The following is a 22100-nucleotide window of genomic DNA, read 5'->3' on the forward strand; positions in this document are numbered from 1 at the left end:
TCCTTGGCTGTATGGTACTGTAAGCCTCAAAACTCTAGACTGGGTCCTGGTTTACCCTACGTGTTACTCTGTGAAGACTGTTCTGGAAAGAGCAGTGTGCCTGTTACGTTTGCGCTCGATTGATTTCTGTTCATAACCTTGACTTCGAGATTGACATGAAATCTAAATTCTCTTTTTGCATTGCTTGACAAGTGGAATGGAGAAGCGGTTCTCAGACCAGTTCTACAGTGACCATTTAGGTCATCATTTTAGATTTTGCTCAACAGTGGTCATTGTAATGGAAACATCCGTAGTTTCTGTCCACTTCCTATAATTCTGGAAGCATTTCTTCCTGCTTCCAAAGGAGCTACTGCTCAGAGCAGCCAGCTATAGTTCCGCTTACAGCTAAACTTCATGCTTTTTCATTAATATGTTATGTCTAGACTTGTTTCAGCTGAGATACCAGCTGTGGAATTGCTGCTCGTGTCCTTTTGGATCTGCAAAGCAGATGGGAAGGGCAAATAATAATGAAAAGGAGAACTTGCAGTCTGAGTAAAGGTAAATGAATCCCAAGTGCACAGTTGTGTAAATGCTGTTATCATCATCTTGTTTATGTACTAAAAACTCATCACTGTGTCATGAGTAACACACTGAAAAGGGACTTTCAGCAGTGTTGGTGATGAGACGCTCTAAAAGACATTGAGATGCAGATATAGTTGAGAGCTCCTGGATCCCTGGATGGACCTGGAATGAGGAACCAAGAAATGAAGGGAAGGCATTCAGGTGCGTATACAAGTATGTGCATTTACAGGCTTTCATCTCCAAAATGGAAAACAGTTATGTCTTTCCTTTCAGAAGGAAAGCCATGTGTGTCAGAGTTAAGAAAAAGACATGGGATTTTGAAGTGGGTTCTCCTAATGCTTATTTTTCTATTTGTATGTGAGGATGTGTATAGCTTTCAGCTGTGTTGCAGGAGGAGACTTCTTATAAATCAGTTCAAACCAAAATATTTAATCTGTCAGCAGAGTCAGAAGGGAAAGTACACAAGCTCTAGTCCTTGGAAGCAGTCCAGTAAGGACTTAAACTGGAAGTGGGGTATATTTTGAGAACTTCTAAAGTAAACCTCAGTTTAAAAGCAGTAGTTTTAGTTCCACAGCTTAGCCAGCCTTGTTCACTCTAAATGAACGCCTGTGTCATACATGGTAGAGGGGGGACAAAGCAGTAGATGCTGAATTTGCAGCTCAGAGGTTCTTTTTGTTTCGGAACGCTGAACATGATGATACCAACCCACTCCAGCAGAGTTCCGGTATGGAGGGAAGGGCAATGCTCTTAACTCTGTGTTTAAAAGGCAGAAAGACATCCTGAGAGTGACAGAACAAGACGGGGTGGAGTGAGAGCAGCAGTTCATGAGGACATAAGAGATGTTGCCATTCCTTAAAACCTAATGACCTACTGCCATCCTATAGAGTGGGGTGTTTTGGGTAGTTGTTCAGTGTTTTATTTTTCCAGTCATCTGTCATTCCTCCCTTCCCCCACCCCGAGCCCCTTCTTTCCCCCCCAGCTGGCACTTGCATCCTTGTCAGCTCATGTCCTGGGAAAATGAGACCTACCCTGACTGTTGTGCAGGACAGTTGTTGCCCTTTCCTAAGTTGTTGCCTGTGTTAGTTGTGGTAAGGAGTTAATTTTAAAACTAGTTTACAAAATGGTTGAGAGTGGTCCCAGCTCTAAGCAGCATTCTTCTGAAATACATGAAACTTCTGTGACTCAGGAAAACTACATGCATGCTGAAACAGAGCGCTAGTGCCGTAAATTTTTGAGACATGATAGCTCCAGCTCTATGGAGCACAGCAATGCTGGTTTGTAATTAGTGATCAAGATTTGCACTACTGTTTTTTTAATTTCATTAGCCTGATGGTAGTATTTTTTTCCTTGTGCTTTGGAACTTTGCAGAACACAATACAGCAGAGGATTAGTTAACTCATGGAAATCAGCCAAGTTGTGAAGCAGTGCCAACACTTTTTTTTCCAAGATTAACCACTCATTTACACAGCAGCTGTGTAGAATCGAGTTGAATCTCCTTGTTGCTGTGCAGGTGCCTGGTTTACAGTTTCATAAGTAGGGATGCAAAGAGCACGTGCTAACAGCTGCCAAATTTCCATCTGCATTGCAATTCATGCTGTGCTTGTGCAGTAAGGAAGAACCATCCATCCCAAGCCTTGTGGGTGGGTTTGGGGTTTGGTTTTTTGTTTGTTTTTTTCAAAGCAGCTAAACTTCAGCCTCTGGCACTGGAACAGGCTACCCAGGTAGGTGGTTGAGTCACCTTCCCTAGAGGTGTTTAAGGGATGGGTGGACGAGGTGCTGAGGGGTATGGTTTAGGGAGTGTTAGGAATGGTTGGACTCAATGACCCGGTGGGTCCCTTCCAAGCTAGTCGTTCTATGATTCTATGATTCTTATACATCACTTCTGTTTGGACTAGGCTAATGAAGGGGACAGAGCTATGTTCATAAAGTGGCAAGAACGATAATTTCCATGTACATAAGAGTTTATTGATGATTATTTGAAGACATGCTCTTGTCTGTGCAGTCACCGCTCCTGTGCTATAGTCTTAGTTTCCCATTGAGCCATGGATGACAACCCCTCTATCAGATGTTGTTTCACTAAATTGCATTCTTTATTCAAATGCCTCCATAGCTCTTGCATTACCCCACCGTATGTGGTTATGTTACCATTATGGTAGCTCTCTTGTGGTAGTGACCTGGAAAGCACTGCCCCAGGGATCCTGGGAGACATCAGTCACTGCCACTCAATCCAGATCAGCAGAGTAACTACCTTGCTCAACTGTTTCATGGCTCCACGCATGCCCGAAGCACCCAGCTGGTCCTGACACATCCCCCACTTCTATGGTCCTCACTCAGCTGGGTATCTGGCTAACTTTTGTGATCCTGCGCTTTAATGACACTGAGCTTGAAGTAAATGCAACGTACAAACCCCCAAGGTGCTAGAACAAAAAATAAAGTTTAAAAAAGAAAGGAAGTTTGAGTAGTTTTCCTGTTATCCTGGACTGACGTACACCACGCTGCGCAGTGGGGTGATGGTACCTGCAAGGCACTCCGCTGTTAGACATGTTTCTTCTACCACTGCGATGCTGTCAGCTTAGTGAGACAACTTGAGGAGCAGCTGTAAGGACAAGTATCTCAATAATTTTGAGATCTCATTAAACTTAAGGGAAGATTATCTTAAGTGAGGAGGTGTGTGTGGGAATCCTAGCTTTTCTCTCTCACTGTAACAACTGAAACTGAAGAGGGATAATTCTGATCGCTCCAATGAACTGTGCTCAGTCTAACACTGGGTAGTTAAGGTTCATTTCTTTCCTAGTCATTCTTCTGAGAGACATTTTTGCTTTTATTTACCAATGAACAGTGAAAAAATAAACAGGACTCTGCATCTGACACATTTAGCAAACTGCTGCCTGCTTGCTGTAAGTAGAGTTGCTGTAAACAGAGATACACACATGAACACAGTATAATAAACAATTTAAATGTTTATTGAAAAATGCTAACAGTACAAATCAGCACGGGCAGACTGGGCCTACTCAGCAACAGTAGGCCAGTACTTTTGTAGAATTACCTTACTGCTGTCACAGATAAAAAACCCCACATTGTTTACAAGTGCTAACAATTTCTATGAGTGGAAGGGGCCATAAAAGTGTAAAGTGCTTGAAATATACATCTGCCTTTTAAATTTTTGTTTTGCATATATAAAATGTCAAATTACTCGAGTAACACAAGCGTTTGGTAGTGATATCTTCCTTGCAAGGCACACTCAACCCTAAGAGACCTGAAATCAGGTTGGGCACCTTTGTTTAGGCTTGCAGGCACAACTGATATTTGTCATTCTCCATCATCCTTTTCTGAAGAATGCTATCTTGGGGACTTCAGGACACCCTCAGTTTCATCATCTTGCCATTCAGGACAGTTGACCTGGTTTATCTACGGGCGTGAAGGCAGCCAGCATCCTGTCCATGGTGTGGAAAAGTGACTTCACAGAAGTTAAAACCAATAGTTGCCCTCAGGGTGGAAAGCTCTATTCTGAAGCTTCTGAAAAGGCCGCGTGTTTACAGAGAGGCACAGGGAAGTCAGCTTTGGGCCTGAGCCTGAGTGTTCCTTTACCAATAAATCAACTGATTTGGTTTTCTTAGTAGGAAACAAATAAGGTATTTATTAAGATCAAGTGCCAAATTTCAGGTCAACTAAAAATTTGTTTTTCAAAAACAGTAACTCCAAAGTAAACACAGTATTAAGTACATGCTTTCTCATCTAAATTATTTTTCCTGTCTGGAAGATCTGAAGGCAAGCTGATGGTAATCACAGGTACAAAGCTGACTTGATCCAGGAGAAGGATGCCTCTGAAAGGTAAGATTACCTGGCATTAGAAAACAACATACAAACCAACTCTGTGTTCTAATAACTGGATTTATTCTTAAACTCCCCAAACTTAGTTTAAATCAATGACTCAAGCAAGTGTTACCCTCATAATAACAAGGCTAGAATGAGAACTTGATAGAAAACTGATTCCATAATGCACTAGTTGTGGTTTCAGAGGTGCCCTTTCACTCTGTTTCTACATCTGAAATATCAGTAGTGTAGGCTCTCTGTGCTCATTTTCATAATGGCCTAGAACTGTCTGCCATCAGGAGCTACTTTGTCAGGCTCTTGCACCTAAGTCTCTAAGGCAAACTAAAGCCTCTAGTTTTACCAGTGTACTGCAGAATGGCATTACACACTTGGGATGAGGTCCTGGCTCACATCTACAACTGTGTCATCCACCAAATGAGATCTTCTGCTCATTCTTGCTGGTTTAGAATTAACCCTTGACTGCTTTATACAGGTAGCAAGAAAAGTGAGTGTGTGGGTTTGGGTTTGTTTTTATATTAAAATGAGGGTAGGACCATCCTTCTAGTGTTACAGTTTCTTGAAATGCCATGCACAAGCCCTACGTTCTCTTACTGGAAAAGAAATTACTGCAGGCTGGTTCTTCTGTTCTGTACTGACCTCTGCCACAGAGAGGCCATCAGACACTTTGCTGAATAGTTTATGGGGATTAGAATGTTTTTCCTAGTTCTACTGTTCCAAGTTTCACACGTGGCAGTGTTAAGCAGCTTACTGATGTGAGGGTACAAAGTGTTTCTTCACTTTTTCCACTCTTAACAAATTGATTATAAGGAGTACTCCAATCTGACAGCCTGCTTCATGAGGCATTAGGGGTAAGCGTGCTCTCTTTTGTCACTACAGTTTCAGGCCTTCCTGATCTTCCAGCCCTCTCTCTCCCTAGCTGCATTAGAAGCACTAAGGCTACCTCTGTCCCTGGGGAGATACATAAATTAACCGCACTCGGGGCCATTCAGAAGCAGCACAGCTGGTCAGTTGCATTTGCAGATATAGCTGTGCTTGTTGTGAGTGATGAAGCATGCTATGCTGTCTGTCACTTTTCCTGAAAGAACGTATGATTCCAAGGGTTAGGTCCTCCAGAACTGACTTGGGTTGCTTTAAAATGTACGTGCTTACCCAAATTCAGCACTAAATCTACAGTGATTTTTTTGCTGCAGTTACCAATTCATCTTTGCACCCCTTGTTTGAGTGCTTGCTTCTCTGAAAAACATTAGTGTTGCTGGTAACACACCAAGTGAGTGAATAAACCATCAGCAGTCAATCAGTCAACTTTATTTATGACCTTTTTCCACCAATGCTAGCACCAGTCACTATGGCTTGTATGTTGCCTATATAGGTAGATCCTTCTTGGAGAACTCCCATACAAATTTGCAAAGCCAAATTTGAAGCCTTTCATAACTACTATAACAACTCCAACACAGATGGAGTATGAAAAGACTAAAACTGTCACAGTTGTCTAGCTCTAGCTTCTACGCTCCTGGCTTGAAGCTACGCTAATGGTGTCACACAATGTAGTCCTTAGAAGATGATAAAAATTTGGCAGTGTGACAGCAAAGCTGAAGATATTTCCAATGGAAGATTTTCCTATTTTCCTCTGAAATGTTTGTCTGTCAAAAGGTCACTTGGAATGGAATGTTACCAGCAGCATTTTCATTGAATTGTCATCATCTTCCTACAGAATGGGGCTGATTCTTGAAAGATTTTTTTTTAGTTCATGTTTTGCCTTCATCAGAAAAAAAATAGCAAAAATTACTTACTTGTTTTCACAGGAAGGGAAAATCATCTTTAAGACTTTAAGAATAAGAGCTGCTCCAGCAACTCCAACAACAATCACCTCCATCAAACTGAGGAAGATGGGTAAAGATCTGAACCAGAATCGGCACAACCCTTTTCTGAAGTCTTCCACCCACTGGCACATCACCTACAACCAAACAGGTAAAAATAAAAAGATAAGTTGCCAAACATAGCAAATGCAGTTTTTGTAGGTACTGGTCAATCACATTACATGGTGATAGTTTCACTTAAATTTATGTGTGCTTAAACATAAATAAAAGCAGGATGGAATTAACTGGTGACTTGGACCTCTTTCTTCTACAAGGTTTAGAATAAGTCCCTGAAAGGAAAGGCCACTTTGGAAAATGAAGGACACTTGAACAGACTAGGTGAAGGGTAAGCTATTTGTCCTAGGTGTAGAACAGCTATGCCACTATGACAGTGTACAGCTGGGAAAGGGTTACTGACAGCCCAGGAGAGGGGTAGCACCTTCTCTAGCCTGCCTGTAACTTTCAGCCTACTACTTTTACCCTCTTGTCTCAGCAGTAGGCTATAAGTCTTTCTTTCAGCCACAGAGGAGGCCATTGCCCATCCTTACCTAATCTGGAACTGAAACTGCTCAAGCTGTTACCATAGTTCTTACAGTGGATGAGACCAACGGCCCGTCTCCCAGAGGAGTAACCACTCCAGCAGAGGCAGGAAAAATTGATGTAATTTAAAGCTAAACAATTTTTTAAATAGCTATAAATTCTTAGCTTGGTCCAATGTAAACATCACAACTCACTGTCGTGAACTATCTGTGAGGTCAGAACGTTGCAGGGTATAGAGGCCTGTTGGATTCCTACTGGAGTATAAAACCCCAACAATTTCTCACTGCTACGGGATAATTTAGGAATGTTTTTTTTTAAGTTTCCTGGAGTATGTCTGTAAAAGTCTGTTCTTCTTAGTGGCCAGCTCGGGGGATTTCTTAGACTTCTGTGGAAGTCAGGTACTGTCAGATACCTTACACAAGAGGATATCCTGGTCTTTTCACAAATACAAAACAGCACTCTGAAAAGACAACCCTACATTAAGTAGGCAATTCTTTCTTCCAGAAATGAGTTATTACAAACTGGGTTGCTTTCTTTCAAATTAAAAATAAAGGACCAAAGACAAAGGCCTAGGAATGTTATATACCTTCTTACCATTTTGGTATACATCGTGGATATTTTGTTTGTTCTTCACACCAGGAAAACCCACTATCTGAATCCTAACAATGCTGATATTTTGTTTTGTTCTCTAAATATCCACTAAGGAACACAACATAATACTTGTATGTGTTTCTGTAGACAATACTTAAAATGGGGAAGGAATTTTATTTCCTCAAACTGTCATATTGAACAACATTCAGCTCTATCTGCAGCATGTTACCACAATTTTTCCTCCTAGAAAAGTCACCAGGCTGTATGCACTTATTCTGGGGGGAAACAGGCTAAAAATTAGAGGGAGGGAAAAAACCTGCTTCTCCTTTTAGACCAGTCTTTAAAGTTATATACTAATAATTAAAACTAACAAAAAAACCAACCTTGTAAGAAGATGGAGGCTCTGTCCTAAGAGGAGTCTCTGGTAACTTGCCAGGTAATGTCTCTTCATCTACTGTAGTTTCTACCTGCCGGATAAGGTACTGACTGGTAGTTTGCAGTGGATCTTGAATATCTAAAGAGGAAAAGCTAGGTTAGTGGGGAGCTTGCTTTTTATTTGACTCACTGTTCAGGAAAACAAAGACATGCTGCATTTTCTATACTTATGTACAATTCCCACACATTTACAGCAAGAACAGAGAAGGCTGACTTTTTTTTAACCCTGACTGGAGTAGTGCATTTGATAAGAAGCAGAAGCAGTGTTACAGCCTTTAGCTGTGCCCTTAGCTGTAAACTTCAGCTGTTGCCAGATTAACAGGTGATGAACTTGATCAAAATATTCATCTCCTATGAAATCCTTGAGAGTTTTTGATTAAACAAAACTGAAATAAGATTAAGGCATTGAATAACTTCTCTTGCTTTTAAGTTATCCAAGTTTAATAACATAAAAGTATTCTCTGATTTAGAAGTGACCCAGACAGGTATTTCCTCTCCAGTTTTCTCCTTCATTTGCAGGAAAAACAGGCAGCTTTACAGAACCTTCCGTCATAGTTCTGAGAGGGAAACCTGTCCCTGTGAGATGTCTGGGTTGCAGATTGCAAGCACCAAGTACTTCAAAGGAGAACAGATTTGAAAACAAATAAAATAACTAGAATGCAGAAGAGTTGAATTGAAGTGTGTTTTTTTTTTTTTTAAATCCAAACAAAACAAAAATCTCAAAAAAAACCAAACTAAACCAAAAAACAACAAAAACAAGCCACAAAACAAAACACTTCCCTGTTAATGAAGGAACTCTTTTACTCTCTAGAATACAGGAATAATGACATTCTTTTGCCCTTGTAAAGCAATACATCAACTATGGATAAAATACTATGTAAAAGCTAAGAAAGTTACCTTTTCCTGAGAGGTTTGGAAGTGTAAATAATATATCATTGTCCCTTGGGATGGAATACAGCATGCTCTCTTTCAAAGGCACCGTATAGTTTGAATGTCTAAGTACTCTCAGGTCCTTAACTAAAATATCTATTTCTGTTACTTCTTCCTGCTGAACCTGCAAGAGATGCGAACATGTTGCTATTACTGAGTTTAAAGTCAGAGCAAAGTAGGCTGGCAGAGAAAAGCCATACATCACAGAAAACTCCAAGCCGTTAAGATTCAGACTTAAGGATGTTTAAACATGAGTTATTATTCTTTGGTGAATATACGCTGAACAGACCGAGCCTCCCTCCCTGCAAAAGCATGTGGCAGTCACTCCGTTGCCTTTTAACCAAGTCTTACACGTAGCTCATAACACGAAAAATGTCCTAAGGGTAAGATCTCAGGTGGTGTGGGGTTTCACAACAAGCCCACCTGCCACAAGGGTGTGCTGCTGCAAGCTGTTCCCCATGCTACATGCTGGCAATGCTTTGTCAGCTTGAAATAAACAACGGGGAAAACCTCAGGACTCAGAACCAGTCCATGGCCATTTTGTATACTATTTCATAGAAGAAGTGTTGCTTGTGAGTCTGGCTTTGCTTGCATAAATGCGTGTTTGGAAAAAGCATGTGAGAGTTAATCACATTCTAACAAATTTAAGGGAAAGTCATCCAACACTTAATTGTTAAAATACAAATAGAAGCACTAAAACTTGAAGTCTACTCAGAAAACACCCCCACTATTTTACAGGCAACTTAGGTTGATATTATCTCTTCAACACTGTGCTTAGCTAGCATTAGATTATATACTTTGTGCTCTAACCACCAGCCAGACACATGTAAACCTTTTAATACTTGGTAACTGCTTGGTTCTCCTAAATTCAAAACAAGCTGAATGTTAGGATGCTTTTTACCTGTTTTCCGTCAACTTCTGTCACTTCTTCCTGAATGACAACCAGCTGCAAATCAGAACTGGATGCCAAAGGCCACTCATGAACCATGACCCGAACACTGACAGTTCCCAGGCGCTGCCGATCTGGTATGTTATCCGGGTGTCCATTCTCCACTGTTAACACACAATGTCACAGTTTTCAGAGAGAAACCACCCCAACCAGAAAGCAGCATACAATCGTGGGGCAAACAGTTGCACCTCTGACATGGATGCATTTGCACACATAGCATCCCAATGGAAAAGTCACTACAACTACAGAGGAAGACTGGCAACAAACAAGAGATGCCTGAACAGTTGTAGCACAGTCTGTACTGTGCTGATGTCCCTAATGTTTCCAATAACGGCTGTTATAAACAGTAATAATCTGGGCAACACATATAACAGATGCCATGATTTTCTACCAGTATACCACGAAATCAACTTGAAGCTGGTCTCCTGATACAACACAGCATACAAGAGCAGCACTGTCTGATCCCAAGACTGAGGGAGCTTGCAAACAATGTCACATGCCAGCCTTTAAGGTTTGTATTTAGGCACTATCAGCAGCAATCTTTGGCTTCACTACTGCTGCATTTGTCCAAAGGAGTTCTTAAGAGTAATGCTACAGCCCAGTCAGGCACCTGTGTAAACAGCCTGATTTGCACAACATTCTCTTTCCCCTCAACACAGAAACAAACATGCTCTTTTCCACCCGCACTGCTTATACTGCTCAAGATGAGTATCAGTTCCCCCTACAGGTTCTCTCTGCACCCCTGTTTTCATAAGTGACCAGTAACATCTCAAACTCTCTTCCTACCCAAAAGATTTCAGCTATTTCAACCACCACAAGTACACAGAGAACTGCCTTTCTACCCTTGCTGTTTCTGCATAGACTTGGTATTCTTCTCCCAGCTACTGTGCCTCTAACAGATGTGAGGGTGTGCTACCACTGAAGTGCTGCATAAGCGCAAGAGTGGACGTGACAGACCTTTCCAGCAAAGGATGTGAACCGAGATTGAATTGGTCTCTGTTTCTAAGCCACTAGTGCTGTGTGTCACCTGCAGCGCTGAGCCTAAGGGCAGGAAGGTGGGGAAATGTGGGACTGGCTTCTTTCAGTTACACAGTAACAAGTCAGTGTGCTAATTACTTATTTGCTATGATCCCTTCCTCATAAAGCTATTTTACTTATTTTAAATAAAGAAAAATACATTTTGGCATCATTTAGCACTATCTTCCATTGCAAAATTAAGTGTCAGGAGAGAAAACAGTTAAAAGAGAAAGGTTCCCTATAGGTGTGAGCCAGTGCACTAACGTGGTTGCTGAACGTTTTCTGGCTTACAGCACCAAGTACATTTTAAAGGACCAAAGCCTTTCAGACACCAAGTAGCTGAAGCTCCCTTTGGTCCCTGCCTTTCATGCATCAGGCTGCTCAGTCCCCACTACATTTAACAGCAGTGAAAAATACACTTCCAAAATGTACATTTGTGGAACTTCAAGCGAAGATATGTATGCCAGCTATGACCTGACAACTGTGTCAAGACAATACCACGCAGGAGATGTGGTTTCTGCTCTCTAATATTCAAGACCATGAATATTCAGCTCAAGTTGGATTTTTACATACCTTCAGGAGTGGTTTTCCCCTGTATTAACAGATAACAAGTATCTCAATATTCCTTTAGTGTTTTACAAACATTATCTGAATCTACTGTTGAGGATTAAGGAAGTAAATTTGATACACATTACAGAAAACAGGGAGAGGCACTGTACTGAGGACTTGGAACTAAACACACAGATAGATGGTTCATGGTTCTTAGCTCCCGGGCCAAATTAGTATTTTTCTCACTGTTTCAAATTCACATTTGTAATTGTAGTCACTGCAAACTATACCTCTATGATCTAGGAAATTAGCAGGAACTACAGCAGAGTGCTCAGTATCTCTCAGAATTAGTAAATAAAATCACATCTATTTTCCTGGGGTCAATTATTTTGCAGATAAATGATATTTTGCCATGTTTTTTCTACCCTAGGATTCAAAAAATAGAAAAAAGAGGAACACAACTATCTCAGAAAAAAAAGAGAAATTAATTACTGCTTTCCCTGTCTTGAAAAGAAATAGTGTCAAATTAATAATTGATCATGCTTGAGAAGGAAAGGTTCAAGAAACAAGGTCATGGATCAGAGAAGCAATTTAGAAAAAGCATTAGTACTCTCCAAGTAAATGCCTGATTGTAAAGAGAGGATGATTTCAGAAACCAAGCTAGAGACTGACTGCACCTGATCCATCATTGGATCATTCTGAATACAACAGACACTTAAATCAGATAAGCATAATAGCCCTTGTTTAATTAATTATACAGAGTACAGTATGCTCCATGTATCTCAAAAAATCACAGTACTTTCACAAAAGGTGTAGCATTGAATCAGTGGAAAAAATAACAGTTTCAAGATAATTTGAATTCATTAGGCACTGTGGGACTAGCTAAATGCCAATATTTGTGTAGAATATCCTATCCAGCAGAAACTTGTTTATCTGATAGACACAGAAATGAGACTATTAAAAGACCTAACTATAATTCATACTTTTGTTACTGAATCTCCTTTTGGATCTCTGCCAACCAACTTAGGGACACAGCCACTAGCAGGGTGGAGTTGCATCCTTCTGTTTACATTGTCTAGCTTGTAGTGCAAAACATTCTTTTGAAAAGATAGGCAGAGTCTGGGTTTCAGATCAGACCATTTACATATAAGCATGCAAATGTGACTCAAGAACAGAGCAGTAAGATTTTTTTCCCACCCATTTTAGTAGCAAAATAATCGTACCTTGGGAAATGATTTGCTTCTACAATGCTCAAGTTTGCAGAGTACGAGAACATATAGTCATTGCAAGCTTTGGTAACTAGGTGGTAGGGAAGCCAAATACCCCGGGGGAAAATAAGAGAGAATACTCACATATTACTGTTTGACATGTTATGTGGACAACTCCGCTTTTCATAGGAAAATCATTTAGATATACCTGCCCATTAACGTAGGTGATATTAAAAACAACCTGAAATAAAGACAGACAGAATGAGTGTATGGTTCCTGGACCTACACAACAATTCTGTTCTCAGAGGAATACACGTCACACCAACTGACATCAGACAAAACAATATATTTGCATCCCAACACAGACTTTGTTTAAGTGCATATTAATTCACTTAACAAATAGAAAAAAAAAGGACAAACCTGCCCTTTGTGAAATTCTCCATCAGTTTTCAACATCATAACATCGACTCTGATTGTTTCCTGGAAAACAACAGTGAGATGTAAGTTTCTGAGGAAACACAGAAGCCGCTGCAGGACACAGGCAACTTCCACGCACTGTCCTGACAGAATCACAACATGCAATCCTCAGAGCACACTCCCAGGCTTTCTATCCAGCACAGAGAAGAAAGAGGAATATGGTTACTTGTTTCATTATAAGACTGGCGGGAAGGTCCCCTCTTTTTTTAGTATGGAGGATTGATGAGAAAGATTGACATCTGCATCCCTTTACGTATATTTTTTTTCATAAAGATAAATTAAGATTTTTTTAAAAAAAATAAATATATAAAAAGGCTTTTTGTTCAGGATTTTATTAAAACACTAGATTATCAGACAGGAAATATTTGAAATATACAGTACCTAGCACAAGATAGTCACAATTCATTAACAAAGAGCAGCTGAAGTGTGACTATGGTGTAAAAAATTCCTTAAAACAACAGCTGTTAATCAGGACACATGGGTAGCCAGGAATACCAAAAGCTGAAAAACATATCCAAATCTGATTCAGCAGAAATCTGGCATCATAAAAAGCCTGATTTAAAATCTAACACAGATAATGCTTTGGTTGGAAATTACACAGATGCTTCAGAAGCATTTGTCAAAACAGCAGGAAAACTCTCTGGCCACAGAGACCAAAGAGAAATCTCTCTCTCGGTGTCCTTTCTAGGAAGCGGGCGTTTACACTGTCTTCCTTCAAAACTTCAGTTCTAGCTATTCAAAGCAAATTAAAATTACCAATTTACTTACAGAACTAAAAGTCTATTACTGGAAACATAAACCAGATCAATAATATAACCATGTTATTAGATGTAATCTATTCTGTCGTCCTGTAGCTTCCTCAAACCACTTATTTTCTTCTCAAGAATTCTACATAAAAAAAACCCAACAAACCTGCTGAACTTTTAGTTCTTTTCTAGCATTCAGATAGATTTTTCCAGGCATTTTTAAGCCTCAGATGGAATTTTGCAATCTTTTTTCAGTATCTACAAAGTGACTCACTGCAATTACAAGAAAAGGGAAATGACTTGATAGCCTGTAACTGCTGGAAAAAAAGGAAGATACTCGCCTAGATTTTTTTTTTTCTTAATCAAATGCTTTATTTGAAAATGAAGGGCATGAGGCAAGGCAGATGTGCTCAAGGATTGAGCATTAAGTGTACAAAGTGAGCTGTACATGCAATGATTAATTTTCTTCACAACAGCTGCCAATTCTTTTTACGCAGTATTCACAAGCGCAGTCATGAATTCCAGTAGGCAATTAAAACTCACACTTGAAGAACATATTACATGTTTAAGAAGTTAAACTATTTCAGTGGATCACTTCTGTGCTGTCAAAGTCACAAAAAGTAGATCACAGCCTGGAGACAAATAAGGCAGGTTAACAGCTTGCTGCCTCTGCCACTGAAGAGACAGTGTAGATCTCTCCTCTTCTGCACGTCATACTTTCCCCTTTCATTTATACCAAGCAAGCCAGGAAGACAATTTAGCTCATAAAAATGTCAGGAAAATTTTCGGGTTTTTTTGACAGACTGTTCTTCTGTCAGTTAGACAAGCAAGGAAGAGCCACAAAAGCAGGAGATGCGAGGGTGCTGCTGAGAGGAGGGAACTGGGCTACTTGCTCTGACAGCCACAGGCTGTCAGGTTGGCTCTGCTGAACAGTCTGCCTGTCCTTGCAGAATCTCTCTCTGATCACAGTCAAGGTGATGGGGCATCCTCTGAATGGAACGGGTTCATAAAGCTGCTCAGTAACTTGGAGCAATGATTAATACTCTGCTACAGTGGCTACAACGTGACCCTTGCAATTTTGTGTTCACAAACAACAGAGAACTCATATTCTAGTCATTCCCATGGCCAGCCAGCCAGCTCACAACCAGATACAACAAATTCTTTTACTGATTACTTCCCCATGTTCTATATATCCATTCTCCTCAGTTGGCATATGTCAAGAAAAAGCATCTTATAGATAAGTCTTATGGCTATACCCTTCAGTACTAAGAAAAGTAAATGATGCCACATCAACTCACTTTGTGCATCAAAACCACAGTAAGGTAATTGTGTAGTAACAAAGTCACTGAGAGCAGGACATTGGTCCTCTGTAGTAACCCACCATATTGCACTGTCAAATTATGGAGAAGCATGAACTGTGACTATAAAACTTGTTTGTACAACTTATAATACACTTTTCAGTATTAATAATATAATGAAAGTTCACATGAATATTTGGGAAAGCTGCACTTTGACAGAGTGTGAATCAAAGGACAGGCCCAAGAAACAATTTAGGTCCCTAGGAATCAGGTTGTGCTTTCAGCTTACCATTCATCCCATTATTCACAGCACCTTATCCCTTCATGTGCTGGTGAATGCCGTCACAAAAATCTCTCCAATTTATACTAAAAATGGCCCCATCATTCTTAATGCTATTATAAGATTTAGATGTCTCTCCTGACTTTTCCTACAGTTTTTCATCACTGTCTTAGTGCTCCAGCAGCGATATTTACAGTAGCAATGGCCACGGTACCTGGAAAAAGGACAGTACTTTTACCACAAATATATGTAATTCTGCTCTGTGACAGCCAGACAATGGCATTAACAGCGTGGCAGCGTACATTACACTGAACTAGTGATTTTTGTGACTTGGATCAATAATCAGTTAGTGATCACTGTCTAAAACTTTCTCTTTCGCTATGTGCTGAAGCAGTCACAGTAGTAGCACAAGAGTAAGATGGGAGCAAAGAATACAAAGCATCTGGCGTAAGTTAGAAGGAAATGTTCATTGATTCTTAAAGACTTCCCAGACCAATGCCACACAAATCTACAGTGAACATTTCACCTGATCTTAGCCTTTTATGAAAAATACCGCACCAGATAAAGCGGTTAGGTCTAATCACACAGGGAATTCAAGCATATCTAATTACAGAATCACAGAAAAACCTCTTCCATGTGCAGCGGGTAGCTGACAGGGTGCACGATACAGTTTCTCCCAGTACAGGGTAAGTGTCAGTAAATCCTACACAACTACATTAGTCATATAAACCCCCTCTAGAGTCAGCTGCTAGCAGCCTGCCCACTTAAAGCACAGCTGTTCTCCATTGAGGCTCATTGAACAAGGCCCTGTCTGCACTTAAAGGCCTGTGGGAAGCAGAGTGGGCAGCACTAAGAGCAGATGGCATGGTGCTTTGTAGGATGGCCAGCTGTACAGAGACTTGAAAGGCAAACAACCCCCTTGCAACGATTATGCAGGCATTATTGGGATATCCTGTTGGTGGCAGGAAAACATAAAGTCCAATGAAGGCTGCCGAAAAGATAAGAAGTAGACAAAACTAGTAACTGTTTTCTATAGTCTTTTCAAATACAGAAACAAGTGTCTGAACAGACAAACAAAACTGCCATCCAAACTCACACCATTTGAGTCCTGGCGCTCACATGGACAACTAGCTCCAAACAGTGTAACTGCACATTTGTAATCCAAGGCTCTGCAATCTGTGCTTCTCCTGTTTTTTTTTTCCACCAGACTCAAAGCTATGTTGTAGGATGAAATAATTGTTGTAGTTATGAAATAATTGTGGTGCAAGTTTGACATGACAAGTTTGACTAGAGAAGTTCGCAGGACAATAGTTAGTCCCTCACATTTTACAAAACTTTAGTACAAAATCTTCTCCAATAAGGTCTGGCATTATTAATCTGCATGACAATATTTAGTGGAAGATAATGAAATCCAGTAATCTCTTCAGTAACTAAAGCTGAACTATCTTTGTTAAAATAAAAATCCAACACAATACTTTCACATTACTTTTCTGAAAAGCACATTTACGTCCCTTTCTTCTTTTGTGATGATTCTTAGTTTAATATTACTTATCCTTTCCTTTGACCTATATATGTTGCTAGACTTAATCACCTTTGCTTTCTCCTTATCAAGTCAACTCATACTATAAATATTTTATCAGGAATTTTAAAGATTAATATTTTAGTCTCACATCACCAGGACACAGTTGCACCATACTGCTTTAATTTAATCAAATATACATGAAAGATGATGTCAGATCTTTTAAGCATAAAGTTCAGTGCAGGCTGTTAATAGAGAAACTGGCATAAAGCAATGAAAGATACATTTCATGTTTCTTCCTTGATTAAAATACATTACACTCCCTGCATATGTACTCAAACAGATGATGTACTGAATATTACTTTCTTTTGTTGTAAAATAATCCATCCACACAGAGGTTTCTTACAGCCAACAAATCATTTGAAAAATATGTTTTTCAGGCAACTACACAAAAAGTCTGACAGGCAAGTAAGCCATTTAGAAACAACGCTACTAAACCTAAATTATCAAGAGGCAAACAGAGTAAGCAAACAATACAGCATTACCATTCAGCCGACTGTGCTTTTAGCCAGTTCCTATAAACACACTACAAAAATACTCTGAAATATAAAACTTCATTTTCAACCTTGCATCAGAAAAACATGTCACTTTAATGCAAAGGTCAGTCTTCTTGTTGCATCATTCCTTGCCTTTTTTTTTTTTCAATTTTGCCTAATATCAATCAATCAATCTGTAATCCAGTTTTGCTCTTCCAAATTTGAGAAGGACAAAGAAAAATTAAAACACACATGCTAATGTTTAAAAAAAAGTCCAGATTTCAAAATGGCTTATTTAAGAAATGACAAGTATTGCACAACAACAGAGGCGTTCACATTCTGGAGCTGAACAAAAGTGTTTCAGCCTCACAAGGCGTTATTCCAATGCTTCAAGGTTTCTCCTCAGTCCTTACACTATGGTTTCTGTAACATCACGGCTATCAGCTTGGAGATAAACTTTAATGCCATGTGCAAGAACTACAAAATGTGAAGATACTGGTAGTATGCTGCCAGTGATCTCAAAGGATTGTAGAGGGCACAGTCATGGTATACAGTCAAAGAAATGCTGAACATTTTCATGCTGACTGCTCCCAACAGTCTGCAGTCCCAAGACATTATGAGGAAAGACCACAATTACTCTTAACCCATCACCCACTGCCGTTATGCTCGTGGTTTCTGAAGCCAACCTGACAGCACAGCACTCCTGCTCTGCCTATTCCTATCAGGCTACCATAAAACAGTTAATCCTCAAAACCCAGCAATTCTTCTACTCAAAACTTTCTTAAAAAAACTTGTTCCTTCTACATAAAAAATGATCTTCTATGTACAAAAAGAAACAGCGCAGAAGGCTTTAGTTTTTTAGGCTTAGAAAGAAAAAATACTAAATTAAAATGTATATGTTCCCTTTTTGACTCTTAAAAGAGCTTTTCTGCATATACTTTTGCCACTTCACCAGTATAAAGCTAAAAAAGTGCAGACATTTCCAGTGAGCAAAAACTGAGCTGACAGACCACTCCAGTTACTAAGTCCAGTCTTACTGGCACTCTAGAACATCCCTAATCTATTTCTGACCCACAGCTGGCTTCCACAGAACTCACTCTGGCACCCTGTGCAGTGCTTACTCATAGTTTCAGACTCAAAGACAGCATGCGCAGATGTGCCTCCACATCTTGTACAACTGCCAGATGCGATAAACAACTTTAATGCTATTAAGTTGAAGTTCTGGTGTGAATGTGTGATAGTTTCTAGGGAGAACATAAGCGAGAGGTCTATATTCCATTGCCACTTCATGTACCTTCTGGCAAATTCATGCTAGCACTCCCTTTCTCAGAGGGATAAACAAAGTACCTGAGTGAGGTCTGAGCTCTCCCTCCTCTCTTTAGGGCACCTGAATTCAAGCACAGATGCACTTTTATAAGTGTCTGAGTATCTAGATCCCCATTTTGAAATCAGAACGAAGCAGATCTCTCTTCAAATGTTCATACAGAGATGCAGAAACCAGGCAGTAAGCCCAGGAATCCTGCTTTGCAGCACAGGATGTGCCAGTACAGGGCCTCTGTCAGGCTTTCCTGGAAAGGTTTTACTTAGAAGAAAAAAAAAAAAAACAAAACAAACAAACCCCAAACTGTGGAAGAAAAAAAGCCATAATAAATCTAATAAATCTACTAAATCTACTCCTATGACAGCAACTTCACTTTGGCTAGGCAAGTGACAACAAACCCAACACCACTTTTCCCTCTTTGTGATTCCACACTTTGGAGATCACAATTATAACAATGAGAGGATGGATTTAGTCCCTGCCCATGGCAGGGGAGGTTGGAATTAGATGATCTTCAAGGTCCCTTCCAACCAAAGCCATTCTATGATACAAGCACAGGCAGGAGTGCCCAGTTCTCTTCCGTTGTTCTAGAGGTTGAAGCTCACCAGTGCCATGGCACATCTTCTTATTTCCAATGAAAAGATCTCCTAAGCAGCACTACAAAAATTCCTTCCACTCTTTAAAAAGCCATGAAATTTAATTTAAAACCAATCTTACTAACATCCAGTATGATCATATACACACATACAACGAATCATTAACAACAAACAAAGAGACTTTGTGGTAAATGCTTCATTTTGTGCCATCTGCGTACACTGTCATAGAATCACAGAATAGTTTGGATTGGAAGAGACCTTAAACCCCATCCAGTTCCAACCCCCTGCCATGGGCAGGGACACCTCCCACCAGATCAGGCTGCACAAGGCCCCATCCATCCTGGCCTTGAACACCTCCAGGGATGGGGCAGGCACTGCTTCCCTGGCAACCTGTGCCTGTGTCTCACCAATTTCATGGTGAAGAAATTCTTCCTTATGTCTAGCCCCTCTCCAGTTTATAACCATTGCCCCTAGGTCTATCACTACAAGCCTTTGTAAACAGTCCCTCCTCAGCTTCCATATAGTCCCTTCAGGTACTGGAAGGTCGCTATGAGGTCTCCTCAGAGCCTTCTCTTCTCCAGGCTGAACAACCCTAACTCTCCCAGCCTGGCCTCCAGCCCTCTGACCATCTTTGTAGGCCTTCTCTGGACCCATTCCAACAGCTCCATATGCTTCTTAGGCTGAGGATTCCAGAGCTGGACACAATACTCCAGATGAAGTCTCACAAGAGAGGAACAGAGAGACAGTATCACTTCCCTCGCCCTGCTGGCCACGGTTCTTTTGATGCAGCCCAGGACACAGTTGGCCTTCTGGGCTGTGAGCGCACATTGCTGGCTCATGTCGAGCTTCTCATCCACCAGCACCCCCAAGTCCTTGTCTGCAGGGCAGCTCTCAGTCACATCATCCATGACCGCGTGTAGAAACCGCGGACTGCCCCCACCCGGACCTTGCCCTTGCCCTTGTCGAACCTCATGAAGCTCACACAGACCCCCTTCCCCAGCCTGTCCAGGTCCCTCTGGATGATACCCCGTCCTTCTGCTATGACAACCACCCTCCTCGGCCCGAAACGCCCCGGACCCGCGGGCTGACAGCGGAGAACCCCGCACCCCCCGCCCCCGGCGCTGCCCCCGCACCTGCCCCAGCGGCGCCGCCGAGCCCAGCAGCGCGGCCATCCACAGCAGCAGCGCCGGCAGCCGCGATCCCCGTCTCAGCGCCGCCTCCATCTTGTGACCCGGGAATTAAAACAAAGTGAAACATCAACAAGAGGCGGAGACGGACTGGGAGGAAGCAGGGGGTGGGGGAGGCCGGGAGGCCGCCTCCTCCCTCCCCGCAGCGAAACGCGGTCTCCGACCGGCCGCGCGGCCGGGTCCCCGGTGAGGGTGGGCTGGGAACGGGCTGCTCGGTAGAGCTGTGGCTGCCCCATCCTTGGAGGTGTTCAAGGCCAGGTTGGATGGGCCCTTGGGCAGCCTGGTCTGGTGGGAGGTGTCCCTGCCCATGGCAGGGGGTTGGAACTGGATGAGGTTTAAGGTCCTTTCCAATCCAAACTGTTCTATCATTCTGTGATTCAATGATTCTGCATAACTTTCAAAAAAAAAAAAAGACGAAACTTAATTCTACTTTAGCTTAAATAAACACTATTCCACGTTTTGTAATAGTAACTACTTCTTCTATCGCTGGCAGCCGTCGCAGGAGAAGAAAAATTCATAGAATCGTAGAATAGTTTGAGTTGGAAGGGACCTTAAAGCCCATCCAGTTCCAGCCCTCCCTCCCCCCCCCCCCATAGGCAGGGACATCCCAGTAGATCAGACTGCCCAAGGCCCCATCCAACCTGGCCTTGAACACCTCCAGGGATGGGGCAGCCACAGCTTCCCTGAGCATCCTGTGCCAGCGCCTCACCACTCTCATAGTAAAGAAATTCCTCCTTATGTCTAGCCTAAATCTGCTCCTCTCCAGTTTATACCTGTTCCCCCTCGGCTTATCTCTACTTAGTTCCTCTCCAGCTTTCTTTAGCACTTTTCAGGTACTGGAAGGTCGCTTGCTATAAGGTCTCCTCTGAGGTTTGTCCTTCTTAGGCTGAGGATTCCAGAACTGGACACAATACTCCAGATGAGGTCTCACAAGAGAGGAACAGAGAGGCAGAATCACCTCCCTCAACCTGTTGGCCACATTTCTTTTGATGCAGCCCAGGATATGATTGGCCTTCTGGGCTGTGAGTGCACATTGCCAGCTCACGTCGAGCTTCTCATCGACCAGCAATCTCACCAGCAATCTTCACCACTCTCATGGTGAAGAAATTCCTCCTTATGTCTAGTCTAAATCTGCCCCTCTCCAGTTTATACCCATTGCCCCTAGTCCTATCACTACAAGCCTTTGTAAGCAGTCCTTCCCAAGAATGTCCCTCTGATAGAATGTTTTCTTTCCAAGGGTTTTTTTCCAGACACTGTTCATTCTTTGGAAGTGATAACATACTGTGTGAAGCATGACCAGTGCTGAACATATGTGTCTTCTGTAATCATCTGTTTGCAGTCTCTCCCTATCTCAAATGCAAGGTCAAGCAGAGAGCTGAGCCAACTCCAAATGAGAGTTTTGACTGTTGTGAAGTTCATAATAACATTAAAATTAAAAAAAAAAACATTAAAATTATTTTTTTTTTTTAATTAAAAAAGGCCATCCCGTCCTTGCTGCTCTGGCATCGCAGGAAGATCCTGAATTAGGCATTACATAATAATGCATAGACACGTGCCTGCTCCTGCAAATGCTCATTACCATTAATGGATGATTACAGGCTTTGAAATCACTTTGCATAATAGAGAGAATTACCCAAAGAGCTAATAGTAATAATAATTACTAATTATGAAAT

The 22100-nt window shown here is 41.3% G+C and overlaps 1 protein-coding gene across 1 annotated transcript; it reads right to left on the bottom strand.

The window, feature by feature from the left end:
* Window positions 1-3514: 3514 nt before the first annotated feature.
* On the bottom strand, window positions 3515-20599 carry GINM1 (glycosylated integral membrane protein 1). The gene is made up of 8 exons (XM_054063275.1): window positions 20374-20599; window positions 12891-12950; window positions 12615-12711; window positions 9649-9800; window positions 8715-8871; window positions 7766-7896; window positions 6186-6349; window positions 3515-4385 (listed from the first exon to the last, which is right to left on the bottom strand). Exons 1-8 carry the CDS (start codon window positions 20461-20463, stop codon window positions 4277-4279), a joined length of 960 nt encoding a protein of 319 aa, XP_053919250.1. The 5' UTR covers window positions 20464-20599; the 3' UTR covers window positions 3515-4276.
* Window positions 20600-22100: the final 1501 nt, after the last annotated feature.

The sequence above is a fragment of the Cuculus canorus genome, chromosome 3 (assembly GCF_017976375.1).
Source record: "Cuculus canorus isolate bCucCan1 chromosome 3, bCucCan1.pri, whole genome shotgun sequence".
Classification (NCBI taxonomy): Eukaryota; Metazoa; Chordata; class Aves; order Cuculiformes; family Cuculidae; genus Cuculus; species Cuculus canorus.

Coding starts and splice junctions, on each gene's coding strand:
- GINM1 (XM_054063275.1), bottom strand. CDS start 20,463: ATGGAGGCGGCGCTGAGACGGGGATCGCGGCTGCCGGCGCTGCTGCTG. Junction 12,712..12,890: donor GAGAATTTCACAAAGGGCAG/GTTTGTCCTTTT, acceptor TCTTTATTTCAG/GTTGTTTTTAATATCACCTA. Junction 7,897..8,714: donor TCCAAACCTCTCAGGAAAAG/GTAACTTTCTTA, acceptor TTTCCTCTTTAG/ATATTCAAGATCCACTGCAA.